Source organism: Myxine glutinosa, unplaced genomic scaffold, assembly GCF_964187855.1.
Source record: "Myxine glutinosa unplaced genomic scaffold, kmMyxGlut1.1 SCAFFOLD_2166, whole genome shotgun sequence".
Taxonomy (NCBI): Eukaryota; Metazoa; Chordata; class Myxini; order Myxiniformes; family Myxinidae; genus Myxine; species Myxine glutinosa.
The window spans coordinates 64,879-79,398 of NW_027618261.1; the positions used below are offsets into that span (position 1 = coordinate 64,879).

General features: G+C 44.1%; 1 protein-coding gene across 1 annotated transcript in view; it reads left to right on the plus strand.

The window, feature by feature from the left end:
* Positions 1-12,403, plus strand: part of LOC137427156 (arginine--tRNA ligase, cytoplasmic) — a 72,638-nt gene extending 60,235 nt beyond the window's left edge. The window contains 8 exon segments of the mRNA XM_078769351.1: positions 9,245-9,366; positions 9,492-9,612; positions 9,816-9,945; positions 10,107-10,211; positions 11,819-11,917; positions 11,920-11,964; positions 11,967-11,995; positions 12,171-12,403. Coding sequence (XP_078625477.1) covers positions 9,245-9,366; positions 9,492-9,612; positions 9,816-9,945; positions 10,107-10,211; positions 11,819-11,917; positions 11,920-11,964; positions 11,967-11,995; positions 12,171-12,284 — 765 coding nt within the window. The 3' untranslated portion in view covers positions 12,285-12,403.
* Positions 12,404-14,520: the final 2,117 nt, after the last annotated feature.

Here is a 14,520-nt window from a genome sequence, read left to right on the forward strand (position 1 = left end):
CTGGCTGTGTTGTCTGGTCAGGCGTGGCTTTCTCAGGGGATGCCTGGCACGATAGCCTGCTTGAACCAGTCGTTGGTTGACTAGCCTTCTGGATACAGGCACATTTGTCAGTTGCTGCCACTCAGCCCTAACCCGATTAGCTGACTTGGTACGGCCATTGCAGACTAACCGGTGCAGCTGGCGATCATCTCTCCTTGTGGTTCTGCGTGGACGTCCTGGCCTCGGTATTGGAGTAGGGACACCCCTCTGAGCATTTCGTTTCAGGATCTTTGACACCTGACCTTGAGTGATACCATACTGCCGAGCAATAGCACGCTGTTTCATGCCAGAATTTCGTAAAGCCACCACTCCATGACAAACAGCATTGTCAAGTTGACGGACCATCTCCAGAGGAAGCGGCAATAACTTTTGTAGACGTGCAGCAGTTGTTTTCCACTAATACAGAACGCAACAACCCTTATATACCCGATTGTGAAGCCAATCGTCAAATGTACCTGTCCGTACATTTTGTCACGCCACCTGTGATATAATCCTGTTATTGACTTCTTGCTGCGACAGACAATCAGTGACATGGTTCTTTTAACAAAGAAATCACCGAAGCGTAAAATAAACTCACCAGATTAATATACCGAGTTCAGAAAGTAAACCCAAGTCAAGAAAAAAAAAGTATTCCATATTAAATGCCAAGTCTGTATAAGGGATCATTTGTCTGTATGCAGCTTTAACATGGAGACTGAAAATACGTTTCTCGGTTTCTACGGGACGAAATTGGCCACAAATTTCAGAGGTAAATCCTTTGTATGTTGAGGTAATATGTTCCAAATTTCAGCAATGTCCATTTATGCTTTCTTGAGTTTTATTTAGAAAACCTTCAAAATCATGTTGGTGTATGTCCGTCCGTCCATCCGCCCAAAATGTGTTGGCGCTCACATCTCAAAGGCTATACATTGAAACGAGCTGAAACTTGGAATATACATCGGCCAATAGGTCTACTTAATGGCTTTCAAAACAAATTCCACCTAAGTTCCATAGTTTTTGCTTTAAAACTATATACAGTGGAACCTTGACTTACGAGTGCCCCAACTTACGAGTTTTTCGAGATACGAGCCGTCGCTCGGGCGGTTTATTGCTTTGAGATGCGAGCCGAGATCCGAGTTACGAGCTTTCGCCACCCGGTCACGTGGTTATCTTGCCGTGCAAGTACAGTATCTCTGTCGTATAGCGCTGCATTTTTGTTTTCGCATGTTGGTTATTTTGAGTTTACGCCGCCAGGTGGGTTCTGGTCACGTGGTTATCTTGCCGTGCAAGTACAGTATCTCTGTCGTATAGCGCTGCATTTTTGTTTTCGCATGTTGGTTATTTTGAGTTTACGCCACCAGGTGGGTTCTGGTCACGTGGTTATCTTGCCGTGCAAGTACAGTATCTCTGCCGTCAACTTGTTCAGAGTGCCGGCGATAGCTCGCCTTCTCTTTGTGGAAAACACGGTACTGAGAAGAAGAAGAGGATGATGTGCTTGGATATAAAACACGCAATCGTCGAAAAACATGAGCGAGGTGTCGAGGAGGACGTATATAACGGCAGAGGAGAAGAGCATGCCAGGCCACAACTTGTTCAGAGTGCCGGCGATAGCTCGCCTTCTCTTTGTGGAAAACACGGTACTGAGAAGAAGAAGAGGATGATGTGCTTGGATATAAAACACGCAATCGTCGAAAAACATGAGCGTGGTGTCGAGGAGGACGTATATAACGGCAGAGGAGAAGAGCATGCCAGGCCACAACTTGTGGATATAAAACACGCAATCGTCGTGTTTTATATAAAACTTGTGCTTGGATATAAAACACGCAATCGTCGAAAAACATGAGCGAGGTGCCGAGGAGGACGTATATAACGGCAGAGGAGAAGAGCATGCCAGGCCACAACTTGTTCAGAGTGCCGGCGATAGCTCGCCTTCTCTTTGTGGAAAACACGGTGAGATCCTTAACATCCAACAACTAATGGGACGCAAACGGGGCGCCCAGTTTAGCAGTACACACATTGATGAATCACCCTGCCTGTGAAACACCGACATGACAGGTTATAGCTGGGTCGGGATTCAAACCCAGGCTGGACAGTTTAGACTTTAGAGTCAAGTGTGCGTACCTCCAGTCCAGGCCATCCTGCCAACTTGTATGCTGCATACAGGTGAAATATAAAGCGCGAGATATTTTTATATATACTGTATATTTAAAAAAAAATTGGTGTGGTTTTTGGCGGGCTGGAACGGATTAATAGCATTTCAATGCATTTCAATGGGGAAATTTGATTTGAGATACGAGCAATTTGAGTTACGAGCTAGGTCACAGAACGAATTAAACTCGTAAGTCAAGGTTCCACTGTATATACATATTGTTACGGATCTCAGATACGGCACTCCCCTGAGCAAGGGGGGGGGTTAATCCCCTTGGCCTGTTAAGCTGACCGTCTCTGGTCCTGTTACCTGTAACGCTCTTTTGCGGGGTGGAATTGATCAGGGTTATTGGTCAAGGTGTTCTCCCGAATACCTTTACCAATCCCTCCGCAAAACAGGGAGACAAGTACCGCTCGAACCACGGACAAGATGGTATTTGCCGAGCGGTTTAGCAATCCACAGTTCAAGCTGTTATCAAGAGACTAAACCCGATTCCGAGCGCTGGCTGAATCGTGCCACAGGTACTCAATTGATAGAAGGGACGAAAGCGATCGGACGAGAAAGAAGAAACCAAAGGTAAGAAATAACAGACATTTATTAATTATGTACAAAAAAAACAAAGGAAGAGAACGAAAGTAATATACAGGACGAAGAAGAAGAAGATACACAGGGCAAGCCTTAAAACAGTCTTATATTATTTCCCAGACAACAAAAAGGACAGACAACAGACTTACACGACAAGGGAATGGCAGGCAGGAATCACTGGAAGAAGGAGAAGGTCCAGGTGGGACAACAGGGCTCGAAGGTTCGGCAGGGCACAGCAAAGAGGTCCGCTCCAGGTCCACGCTCCGGGCTGGAAGCGAGCAGCCAGCGGCAGGTACACGTATTCGTTTCACGTGGTAGGGCTTTTTGAAGCAGCCTGTCACAGGGCTCCGCGCAGCTTCGTCTCTCTCTGCCTTTTTCGTCCAACTCTCTTCCAACTCACTCAACTCTCTCAACTTCTCGGTTCGGCTGGAGCACTCATCTCCTCTAAGCAGTCCCCCGCGCCCGCCTTTATACCTCGTGGCCGTATCAAGCCGAGGGCACGCCTACCGATTGGCCCACCGCGGTGCTGGTTGGCCGGTAAGGGCTTGCTGACTCCACCTCCGATGACGATCCGACTTGCCACACCTGTTCTGATGGCTCCTCCCCCTTCTTTCTCGGCCCGCCCGCATGGCCAATGGCAGCTGGTGGGGAGTTAGAAAACCACTCGCACCGCTTTTGAAGGGAAGTTTGGGCCTACTCTTATTTGATTAATGCAACGCAGATTCAACTACTGGGAACAGGTCCTTAACCGAAACACATAATAATGAGATAACTACGGAGGTCCTATGGTTCGCTACGTGTTGTTCATGGACTAACTAGGGTGCGATTTTTAACCAGCCAATTGATGGGGATATCTACAGGGGGACATTTATAAGGGATACATTTACTAAAATTTACTAGTGAAGGTTCTAAAAACCGTAACAATATATATATATATATATATATACACATAACAGTCACGTGAAAAAGTAAGTACACCCCGTGTAAAGTTTTGACTTTTTCATCATATTTCAACATACAGCTATTTGATCTTCATTTCAACAATAATGACAGATAAAGGTGATATAATGTAACAAATATCATGAAACATTTACATTTTGTAGTCCATTTTATAATTTAAATAAACATAAATGCAAATTTTGCATGTGGAAAAAGTAAGTACACCCTTGGCTCTAATTGGTGGTATTGCCCCCTTTGGCAGAAACAACCTCAAGTAGGCATTTCTTATAACTGTCTACCAGTCTCTGACATCAACTGGGAGAAATTTTTGCCCACTCCTCCATGCAGAATTCTTTCAGCTGTGCGATGTTTGATGGGTTTCTTGCAAGCACAGCTCGTTTCAAATCCCCCCACAACATCTCGATGGGATTTAGATCCGGGCTTTGACTTGGCCATTCCAGAACCCACCATTTCTTTCTTTTCAGCCATTCCTTGGTGGATTTACTGGTATGTTTAGGGTCATTGTCATGTTGCAAGGTGCACCTTCGGTTGAGCTTCAACTTTCCGACAGATGGCCTCACATTATCCTCAAGCACCCTCTAGTACAATGAAGAATTCATAGTGGATTCTATGATGGTGAGCTGCCCAGGCCCTGATGCAGCAAAGCTGCCCCAAACCATAATATTTCCACCACCGTGCTTTATAGTTGGTATCAGGTTCTTGTGGTCAAATGCTGTCTTTGGTTTTCACCAAACATGTCTTCTGGTACTGTGGCCAAATAGCTCTACCTTTGACTCATCTGTCCAGAGCACATTGTTCCAGAAGTGCTGGTCTTTGCCAAGGTGTTCATTGGCAAACTTTAGTCTTGCCCTGATGTTCTTTGTGGACAGCAAAGGTTTCCTCCTGGCACACATCCCATGTAGATCAAATTTGTGCAGCCTCTTTCTAATGGTAGACTCGTGCACTTTGACATCAACAGTGGCAATAGCTACCTGTGGGTCCCGTGATGACATTCTGGGGTTCTTCGAGACTTCTTTCAGCATCTTGCGGTCTGCTCTCGGGCTGAACTTGCTGGGGCGGCCTGGCCTGAACAAGTTGGCAGTTGTTTGGAATCTTCTCCACTTGTAGATGATCTTCCGGACAGTCAAATGATTGATTTCAAATTGTTTGGAGATCTTTTAAAATCACTTCCCAGACTCGTAGGCATCTATAAGCTTCTTTCTGAAGGCCTCAGAGAGCTCTTTTGATCTAGGCATGGTGACACCGCACACTTCAACAACAAAGAGCAAACCAAACTAAATGTCTGAGGTTTAAATAAGACGGGTTCCTCCAAGATCCTCTCTAACGATGTTCTAATCATTTGCACCTGAGCTGGTGCACCTGATTGTAATTTTAGGTATTTGAAGTAGTGATAAATGTAGGGGTGTACTTACTTTTTCCACATGTGAAATTTGCATTTATGTTTATTTAAATTATACAATGGACTACAAAATGTAAATGTTTCATGATATTTGTTATATTATATCACCTTTATCTATCAATATTGTTGAAATGAAGATCAAATAGCTGTATGTTGAAATATATTGAAAAAGTCAAAACTTTACATGGGGTGTACTTACTTTTTCACTTGACTGTATATATATATATATATATACAGTATATATATATACAGTATATATATATACAGTATATATATATACAGTATATATATATACAGTATATATATATATAGTATATATATATATATATATATATATATATATATATATATATATATATACAGTATATATATATATATATATATATATATATATATATATATATATATATATATATATATATATATATATATATATATATATATATATATATATATATATACTGAAACGCAAAAGAAACTTACCACCTTTGAAACCTTTAAATATCAACAATAACACTGCGTGTAGTAAATGTGTGAACTTATTTGTGGACAATAGTGTCCTCGCTGTCAGACAAAACGGTCACGGATGGTCACTTGAACCTTCAATGGTCACTTCATAGCACAGCTGTTGAACAGCCGTTTTGACTGTCAGTGATTAGCCAAGGGGTACGGGATGATTTTAATGAGCTGCACGTGATGTCTTGATATTGGCTTTAAAAAGGCCAGTGCAAAATGGGCATTTTGACCCAAAAATTTGACCATTTTGACCATTTTGACCAACTTCAAAAAGACCGAAAATGCAAAAGAAATTTACCACTTGTTTGAAATGTAATAAAATTGTAACAGTTCAAAATAAAACAAACCAACAATTGCTAATTGAAACATTGGCATTTTATTGATGACATGTCAAGTTTTTGACCAAGATACACCATCTCATCAGTTTGTTCTACAGTACAGAACAGCACAGGGTGCAATGTCAGTCCCCTTTCAATAGCGTGTATGGCCACCATTGTTTTGGATACAGGCAGTGCATCGTCGGCGTATACTGCCTATCAGTCTTTGGATGGATTGCTGCTGGATTCTGTCCCACTCAGTCCTCAATGTCTGAAGCAGCTCTGCCCGTGTCCTGGCCCTGCCAACTACGCGTCTCCCAAGCTCATCCGACAGGTGCTCTATGGGATTCAGGTCAGGGGAGAGCGCAGGCCACTGCATGGTGTTGATGTTCTCGCCTTGGAGAAATGCAGTGGTAAAGCGAGCAGCATGGGGACGAGCGTTGTCATGCTGAAAGGTTCTCAGTTCTGGGTGGTCTAGCAGGAATGGCAGCAGATGAGGTCGCAGGATGTTATCCACATACCGCTGGGCGTTAAGATTCCCATCCACAACCACCAGTGGCGTCCTGTACCGGCCTGATATGGCTGCCCACACCATCATACTTGGGCCACCCCACCTGTTGGCTTGACGCACGCAACAATCGGCATATCGCTCGCCAGTTCTTCTCCAGACACACTCACGGCTCACGCCCATCAGGACTGTCCACACAGAACCTTGACTCATCGCTGAAAGCGACCTCGTTCCACTGCGCCAAGGTCCACCGCTGATGCTGCTGGCACCATCTCTGACGGTTGCGGCGATGGGCAGCCGTCATCACGGGGCCTCTGTATGGTCTTCTGGCAGTCAGACCATAGTCATGCAGTCGTCTTCGTGCAGTATCATTGGAGATCCGTGGGTTTGCACGCCCCGGAGTTTCTGCCGCAGTGCGGGATGCTGGACGGAATCGATCCCGCAGGTGACTTCAGACCATCTGCCTGTCCTGCCTTGCAGTGGTGACTCTTGGCCTCCCTGATCGAGGTCTGTCATCTGCAGAGTTGTGGAGGGTGTCTCTGTCCACCAGGGCCGATATCGTCTGGTGTGAACAGCCAAGGCGACGTGCCACCTCACGGTAGCTCAGTCCACCTTGCAGCATGCCCAGGGCACGCTGCCATTGATCCCTTGACAATCGTGGCATGTTGATTGAAATGCCCATTTTGCAGTGGCCTTTTTAAAGCCAATATCAAGACATCACGTGCAGCTCATTAAAATCATCCCGTACCCCTTGGCTAATCACTGACAGTCAAAACGGCTGTTCAACAGCTGTGCTATGAAGTGACCATTGAAGGTTCAAGTGACCATCCGTGACCGTTTTGTCTGACAGTGAGGACACTATTGTCCACAAATAAGTTCACACATTACTATACGCAGTGTTATTGTTGATATTTAAAGGTTTCAAAGGTGGTAAGTTTCTTTTGTGTTTTCGGTCTTTTTGAAGTTGGTCAAAATGGTCAAATTTTTCGGTCAAAATGCCATTTTGCACTGGCCTTTTTAAGCCAATATCAAGACATCACGTGCAGCTCATTAAAATCATCCCGTACCTCTTGGCTAATCACTGACAGTCAAAACGGCTGTTCAACAGCTGTGCTATGAAGTGACCATTGAAGGTTCAAGTGACAATCCGTGACCGTTTTGTCTGACAGTGAGGACACTATTGTCCACAAATAAGTTCACACATTTACTACACGCAGTGTTATTGTTGATATTTAAAGGTTTCAAAGGTGGTAAGTTTCTTTTGCGTTTCAGTATATATATATATATATATATATATATATATATATATATATATATGTATATATATATATATGTATATATATATATATATATACATATATATCTACACACACACTTTATACCCCTTAAATTTTTTATTTTATTATTCCAATGTGCTGGTTCAATGGCCTAATGGATGAAGCATCATACTCCAAAGCTGGGGATTGTGGGTTTGAATCCTGTCTGGGTTGAATATTTTTTTTCCCCTTACTTTTTCAAGTCTTTTATATCGCCTTGAATAAAATCCTCTACAATGAAGAAATGCATTTTGTTCGTATTTAAAATGTATCTTGTGAAAAAACAAGTTGTTCTGCAATGCACTTCTGCATATACTTGCATACCAATACTTACGCATACATATACTTGCGCTCACATCCGGGGTCTGTCTCGCAAGCACGTAAGACATCGGCCATTATAAAACTCGCAGTGTTAAATGTGGAAAATTTCTGATGAGATTTCGGCTGGCTCTATAGCGCAGTGGGTTGTCACCACGAAAGTGAAGGAGGCCCTTGGTTCGAGTCCCGTGTTGTCAGAGTTTTCACGCTTAGCCCCACGCAGGAATTTAATTTCTGTTTTTAAAATATATATATACTTATACACGCACACTTTATACCCTTTAAAAAAATCCTTTTTATTCTAATGTGCTGGTTCAATGGCCTAATGGATGAAGCATCAGACTCCCAAGCTGGGGATTGTGGGTTTGCATCCCATCTGGGTTGAATATTTTTTTCCCCTTACTTTTTCAAGTCTTTTATATCACCTTGAATAAAGTCTTGTGCGATGAAGAAATGTATTTTGTTTGTATTTAAAATGTATCTTGTGAAAAATACCCGGGGCATATAAAAGGCCCGTTCATATAAGGGTATGTTCAATGTGGCAAAGTATAGAAAAGAAGGGACATTCCATAGCTTGTAGAAAATGCCAAACAATACAAAATAAGGGGAATTCAAAATATTTCTTGAGCATGCTGGTCTACCCTTGTGTTCTGAGGAGGAACCAAGTAATGCTCCAGAAAAGTTAATATAAAGGGGCACCCTACATCTGACAAATAAAAAACATTTACCTCTTCATGCAGGTGTATGAATGAAATTGGCAATATCCATTTTGAGACGGGCAGATGTTACACATTCCTTATTTACTTGGCCCACTCGGTTCCCTTATCCATTTCTCTGTTCTCCTTTGTATGCCAACTACCTTTTCTCCATCACTGGCAATGTCAATGTCACTTTAGCATTCAGCTCTTCCATGAGCCTCGATATCTGCTAAAAAAAAATTTTTTAAATAAATATCTGTTTGAGAACATATTGAATTGCATTGGAATGCTTTTCCACATCCACATAAGATGTTTAATAACAGAAATTCCTGAAGAAATACAGATTCGAGTTTAAAATTGCAAACATTTTTAGGCCTAACTTTGCAACAGTGTATTGTTTCAATATACAGTACCTAATATTGATTCAGTGTCCGACTTTTAACTGCCACTCGTGTACCAGGTGATTGTGGACTTCTCTTCTCCCAATGTGGCGAAGGAGATGCATGTTGGCCATCTACGCTCCACCATCATTGGAGACTGCTTGTGTCGTTTGTTTGAATTTGTTGGACATGAAGTTGTCAGGTAAATCTTGCTGATACTTTGGCAGAAATGTGAACATTGATTCCTCCTCTTTTCGATTGTGATTTTTTCCCCCTTCGTTTTGAGTTCACTTAGCCTGCTACAGATTTGGAAAATCTTATGTTTAGGTTAAACCACATAGGAGACTGGGGAACGCAATTTGGAATGCTGATTGCTCACCTGCAAGACAAGTTTCCAACCTACCTCAATGTTTCTCCTCCCATACATGACCTCCAGGCATTCTATAAGGCAAGCCTAGAACTCATCTGCTCTTCCCTCCATATGTCAGCATTTATTATTTGTGCCAGCAGATTTAAAAGCAACTTCAGGATGTGATGTAAAATGGATACCAGAAGTAGCATCCTTACAGCCTGTAAGTCATAAACTTCTCCATCTGTGGAGTTTTAAAGCCATAATCTCCTTTTTTGTTGTCTGACGAATCCCATGATCAGGAATCCAAGAAAAGGTTTGATGAGGATGAAATCTTCAAACAGCGAGCATACCAGTGTGTTGTGAACCTCCAAAGCAAAAAGCCTGATTTTATCACTGCTTGGAACCTCATTTGTGATGTGTCACGATGTGGTGAGGTGCTGGGATACTTGCTGCATTGTCCAAATGGCAATGGCTTTGGGTTAAAAATAAAGGCCTGGATGCACTGATCACTTTTAAGCACTTTGTGTATCGACTGATGCTGTATAAATGATACAAACGCGATTCTCCTCTCACCTTCTAATCTTTCTTAGAGTTTCAGAAAATCTACAACCGCCTGGAGGTATCACTGATTGAGCGTGGTGAATCCTTCTACCATGACATGATGGGAGATGTTTTGAAAATTATAGAAGAAAAAGGTATTGCTATTGATTTTAACTGAAACACGGAAGATGCACGCCTGGAATGCATTTGAGAATGCAAAAAATTGTAAAAGTAAAACATTGTTTAAAATAAAACCAAAAGACACCTTTACTTTTTAATACATTTTAAATGTGCATAATTGCTGTATTGTGCAAGATACACTGCCATTCGGGTTTTTAAAGGATTTGTTGTGCATGACCCAAGAAGGAACTGGAACGGCACTCGGTAGAGAGCATACCTCTGCCAAGCTGAACAGTTTACGTTTTGGATCCCACTGATAGGCCAGATCTGCATCCACACCTTAACCAAAATCTAATCGCTTTGTTATTGTCACATACCCAACTTATCCACCAAGTTTTGTCATAATGCATCCATAACTTTTTGAAATAACATGCTATATATCCTATTTGGCCCCATCTCAGAATGGTGAAGAATCACTAGAAATAAAAACATTTATCATCTACAGATCCAGATCTTCACCAAAATCTAATCAATTTGGCCGTTGATACACCCAGCGTGTCCACCAAATTTCGGCGGGATCTTTCCATAGCTTTTTGAGATATCCTGCTCACAGATAGACAGACAATCAGTGGTGGATGTAATAAAATAAATTAATGTACTAGAACGGCAGGCACTCAGTAGGAGAGCATCGTCCGCCTGGTTGGCCATATCACTCAATGGTGAAGAATCACTTAACAAAATTCCACTAGCTGGATCCGGATCTGGATCTTCACCAAATTGAATCGATTCTTCCTTGTCACACACACAACCTCTCCACCAGTTTCGTCCAAATCCATGCATAACTTTTGAGATATCCTGCTATGTATAGTTTTTGGCCCCATCTCCCAATGGTGAAGAATCGCTTAAAATTCTAGTAGCCGAATCCGAATCCGGATCTTCACCAAAATCGAATCATTTTGTCCTTGTGACATACGCGACAATTCTGCCAAATTTGGTCCGAATCAGTCTACAACTTTTTGAGATATTTTGTTCACAGTCAAACGGACAGACAAACAGACAGGGGTGAAAACATAACCTCCATCCACCTTTGGTGGCGGTGGTAACAAACATTTAAAAATAATTTATTTGCAGTTGTGTTGTCAAAATTAGTCTAAAAGGCATATTTTAATAGATGGCCTACTTTAAAAAATTTAATCAATCGGTAATGCTGGCAGGATAGCGCAAAATCACATCATGGAGCTTTGAAATCTGTATTCATTCCGCTTTACTACAAATTCCTGGTGCCCTTTATACAGTGTATTATGTATGCCATGTTTCAGATGTGAAATCGGCTAGCACTCTGGAATAGGCAACGTAGGATCTTTAATGCCCAAAGCAAAGATCTGATTGTGTACTGGTGCTTTAGATCAATTCCAAATCCTTGACCAAACTATTGTTAAGACAATGGCAAACCACCCATTTCTCTGAAACTGTATATCTGCATCTCCTAAACTCCGAAATAAAGAACGAGTGAAACATATGGTCACATGGAAAAGCAGCATTGCTGTGATTAATTCTGAATGTGCAACCCATCTTTGACATTTACAACCACAGGATGACCATTTTGCCGACTAGATAACATGGAGCCTTTCCTTCACTATAGGTTTTCTGGTTGAGGAAGACGGTCGCAAACTTGTGTTTGTATCAGGCCAGCCAGCACCCCTAACAGTCTGCAAATCCGATGGAGGTTATACCTACGACACTCAGACATGGCCGCGCTGCACCACCGAATCTTTGAGGAGCGGCAGATGTTATAATATATGTGGTGGACTCTGGGCAGGTGTGCTGGAGCTTTTTCTATTTGCTTTATATAATGGGAATTGATTTTAAATAAATAATAATCTTGCATTCCACTTCATGCAATGTGTATTCAGTGAGAAGCGGTTTTTAGTATTCATCCTACATTTCTGAAATATCTCTTATAAGCTCTCACCTCACCTTCTTTGTCTATTTAGAGCTCCCACTTTCAGACTATATTTGGTGCTGGTCGCATGATGGGTTGGTATGACCCTGAAACCACCCGGATTGAACATGTAGGCTTTGGGGTCGTCTTGGGAGAAGACAAGTAAGTCTGAAACTGAGAAACACAGTCACAGCTATCCATGAGGAGCGGGTGTGGGAATAATTGAAAGAAATTGTGTTTGTGTGTGCGATTGTTTTGTGTTGGATATAGGAGGAGGAGAAGTGGAATGTCTAAAATTCTGCTTACTGTATACTTAATATTGTTACAGACACGACTTTGATGTTATGGTGGGCCGAGCGGAATGGCCGCCGTGTCCGCACAAGTTACCCGATTATACTCGAACGTTGACTAAATCGCGCTATGCTAAATCAATGATGGAAAAGACACAACGGCTGGATTAAATGACACGACACCAAGGGTTCAGTTCTCAAGACCTTCCGGAGGAGGTTATATTAGGGCGGAAGGTCAGATTACAACGACAAGAGGGACAGCATAGGAAGACAGGCACTTAGACACACTCTTATAATAGCCCCGACAGACGACAGATAAACAGGACAAAAACTGACTCACACGGGGATTGATGGCAAGGAAAGGCAGAATCGATGGCTCCAGGTGCACCTGGGCTCAGGGCAGGATCGACCCGGTCGGTCTAGAGATGCGGGGAAGTCGCTCTCAGCGCTGGAAGGTCACGACTTGTCTTCTTCAGTCGGGGGCGCATCTCACGTCACGTCCGGTAAGTGGCCGCGTATATCCGGCGGGGAGTGACACGCCCTCGGCTCGTTAGCTCCGCCCCAGATGGAATCGGCCCGTTGCTTCTCATTGGGTGCGTGCGGGGGGGGTTACCTGCTCCGCCCTTGACGAGGGGCTGACAGGGAGCCCCTTCGTGGTAACCCCGTCGGAGCGCATGGTCAATGGCGGCTAACCGAGCCGGTGTGAGGACGCACACTCCCCCGCGCCGCGCCGTTGTTGTAGTTGTTGTTGTTGTAGTTGTTGTTTGGGGAAGAAGATGGGAGGAGGTATGGGAAGGTCCTAAACTCACTACTGGTGCCATATAATCACATTCTGGTGCAACGAAGAGTCAGAATTAATGGAAACGAGTCCTTAACTGACATAGACTAAGAATAACTAGCAAGATGTCCGAAAGTTGTCTACGTGAGATGCGGTGGACCTGGGCACGACATTTAATGGGGAAAAAGGGGAAGGTCGGTTCTACAGAGTGTTATTTACAGGCAATGGGACTAGGGAATGGGGGATTGGGATAGTTGGGGAGTATTGGGGAAATAGGGGAGTATTTACAAGCGGATATTGAGGCCAAGTCCCATATCCGCAACAATATGTATAGTCGATAGCCAATTATTAGGCTGATGTAACTGTACTTAGAAAATTACAACTCAGGAAGGCCGTAGCTGCCATAGAGAGGGTTCAGCGCAGGGCTATTAGATTGATTCCGGGCCTAGCTAGACTCAGCTACGAGGAGTGGCCGAAAGAGACAGGGCTTTAAACATGAGAAAGAGGCGGTTACGAGTGGATATGATAGGGATTTTAAGATAACGAAGGGTACAGACAAAATAAGTGGAGAATAATTATTCAGTACAAGAGACAGCGATAGGACCAGGGGACATACCTAAGAGTAAAGAAGAGGAGAGTTGAAACGGTGGCAAAGCAGGGTCTTTCACTCATAGAGTACTTCATGCATGGAATGATCTCTCTGGAAAGGTAGTGGCAGCAGAAATTGTAGATAAGTTTAAATTTGAATTAGATAGGTACCTGAAAGCATTGGAGGTAGGGCTGCAGTACAGGGATGTTGGCAGGACTTTTAGGGAGGTAGCTAGACTATGGATGTGTGATTGTGTGCATCCATGTGGAGCGTTGTGTCTGTAGGAGTCCCATCATGGAGTGGTGTATGGTTGATGTGTCTCTCACCCAAGAACCACCTTCACCCACTCCCCCCCCTCACCCTCACCCCCTCCCCCTCGCCTCCCCCCCTCCCCCTCGCCTCCCCCTCCCCCCTCCTTGCCTCCCGACCCCCCCTCCCCCCCACCCTCGCCTCCCCCCTACCCTCGCCCCCCCCTACCCTCGCCTCCCCCTTCCCCCCCCACCCTCGCCTCCCCCCCCCACCCTCGCCTCCCCCCTCCCCCCCCACCCTCGCCTCCCCCCTCCCCCCACCCTCGCCTCCCCCCTCCCCCCTCCACCCACCCTCGCCTCCCCCCTCCCCCCACCCTCGCCTCCCCCCCACCCTCGCCTCCCCCCTCCCCCCACCCTCGCCTCCCCTCCTCCCCCACCCTTGCCTCCCCCCTCCCCCCATCCTCGCCTCCCCCTCCCCCCCACCCTCGCCTCCCCCC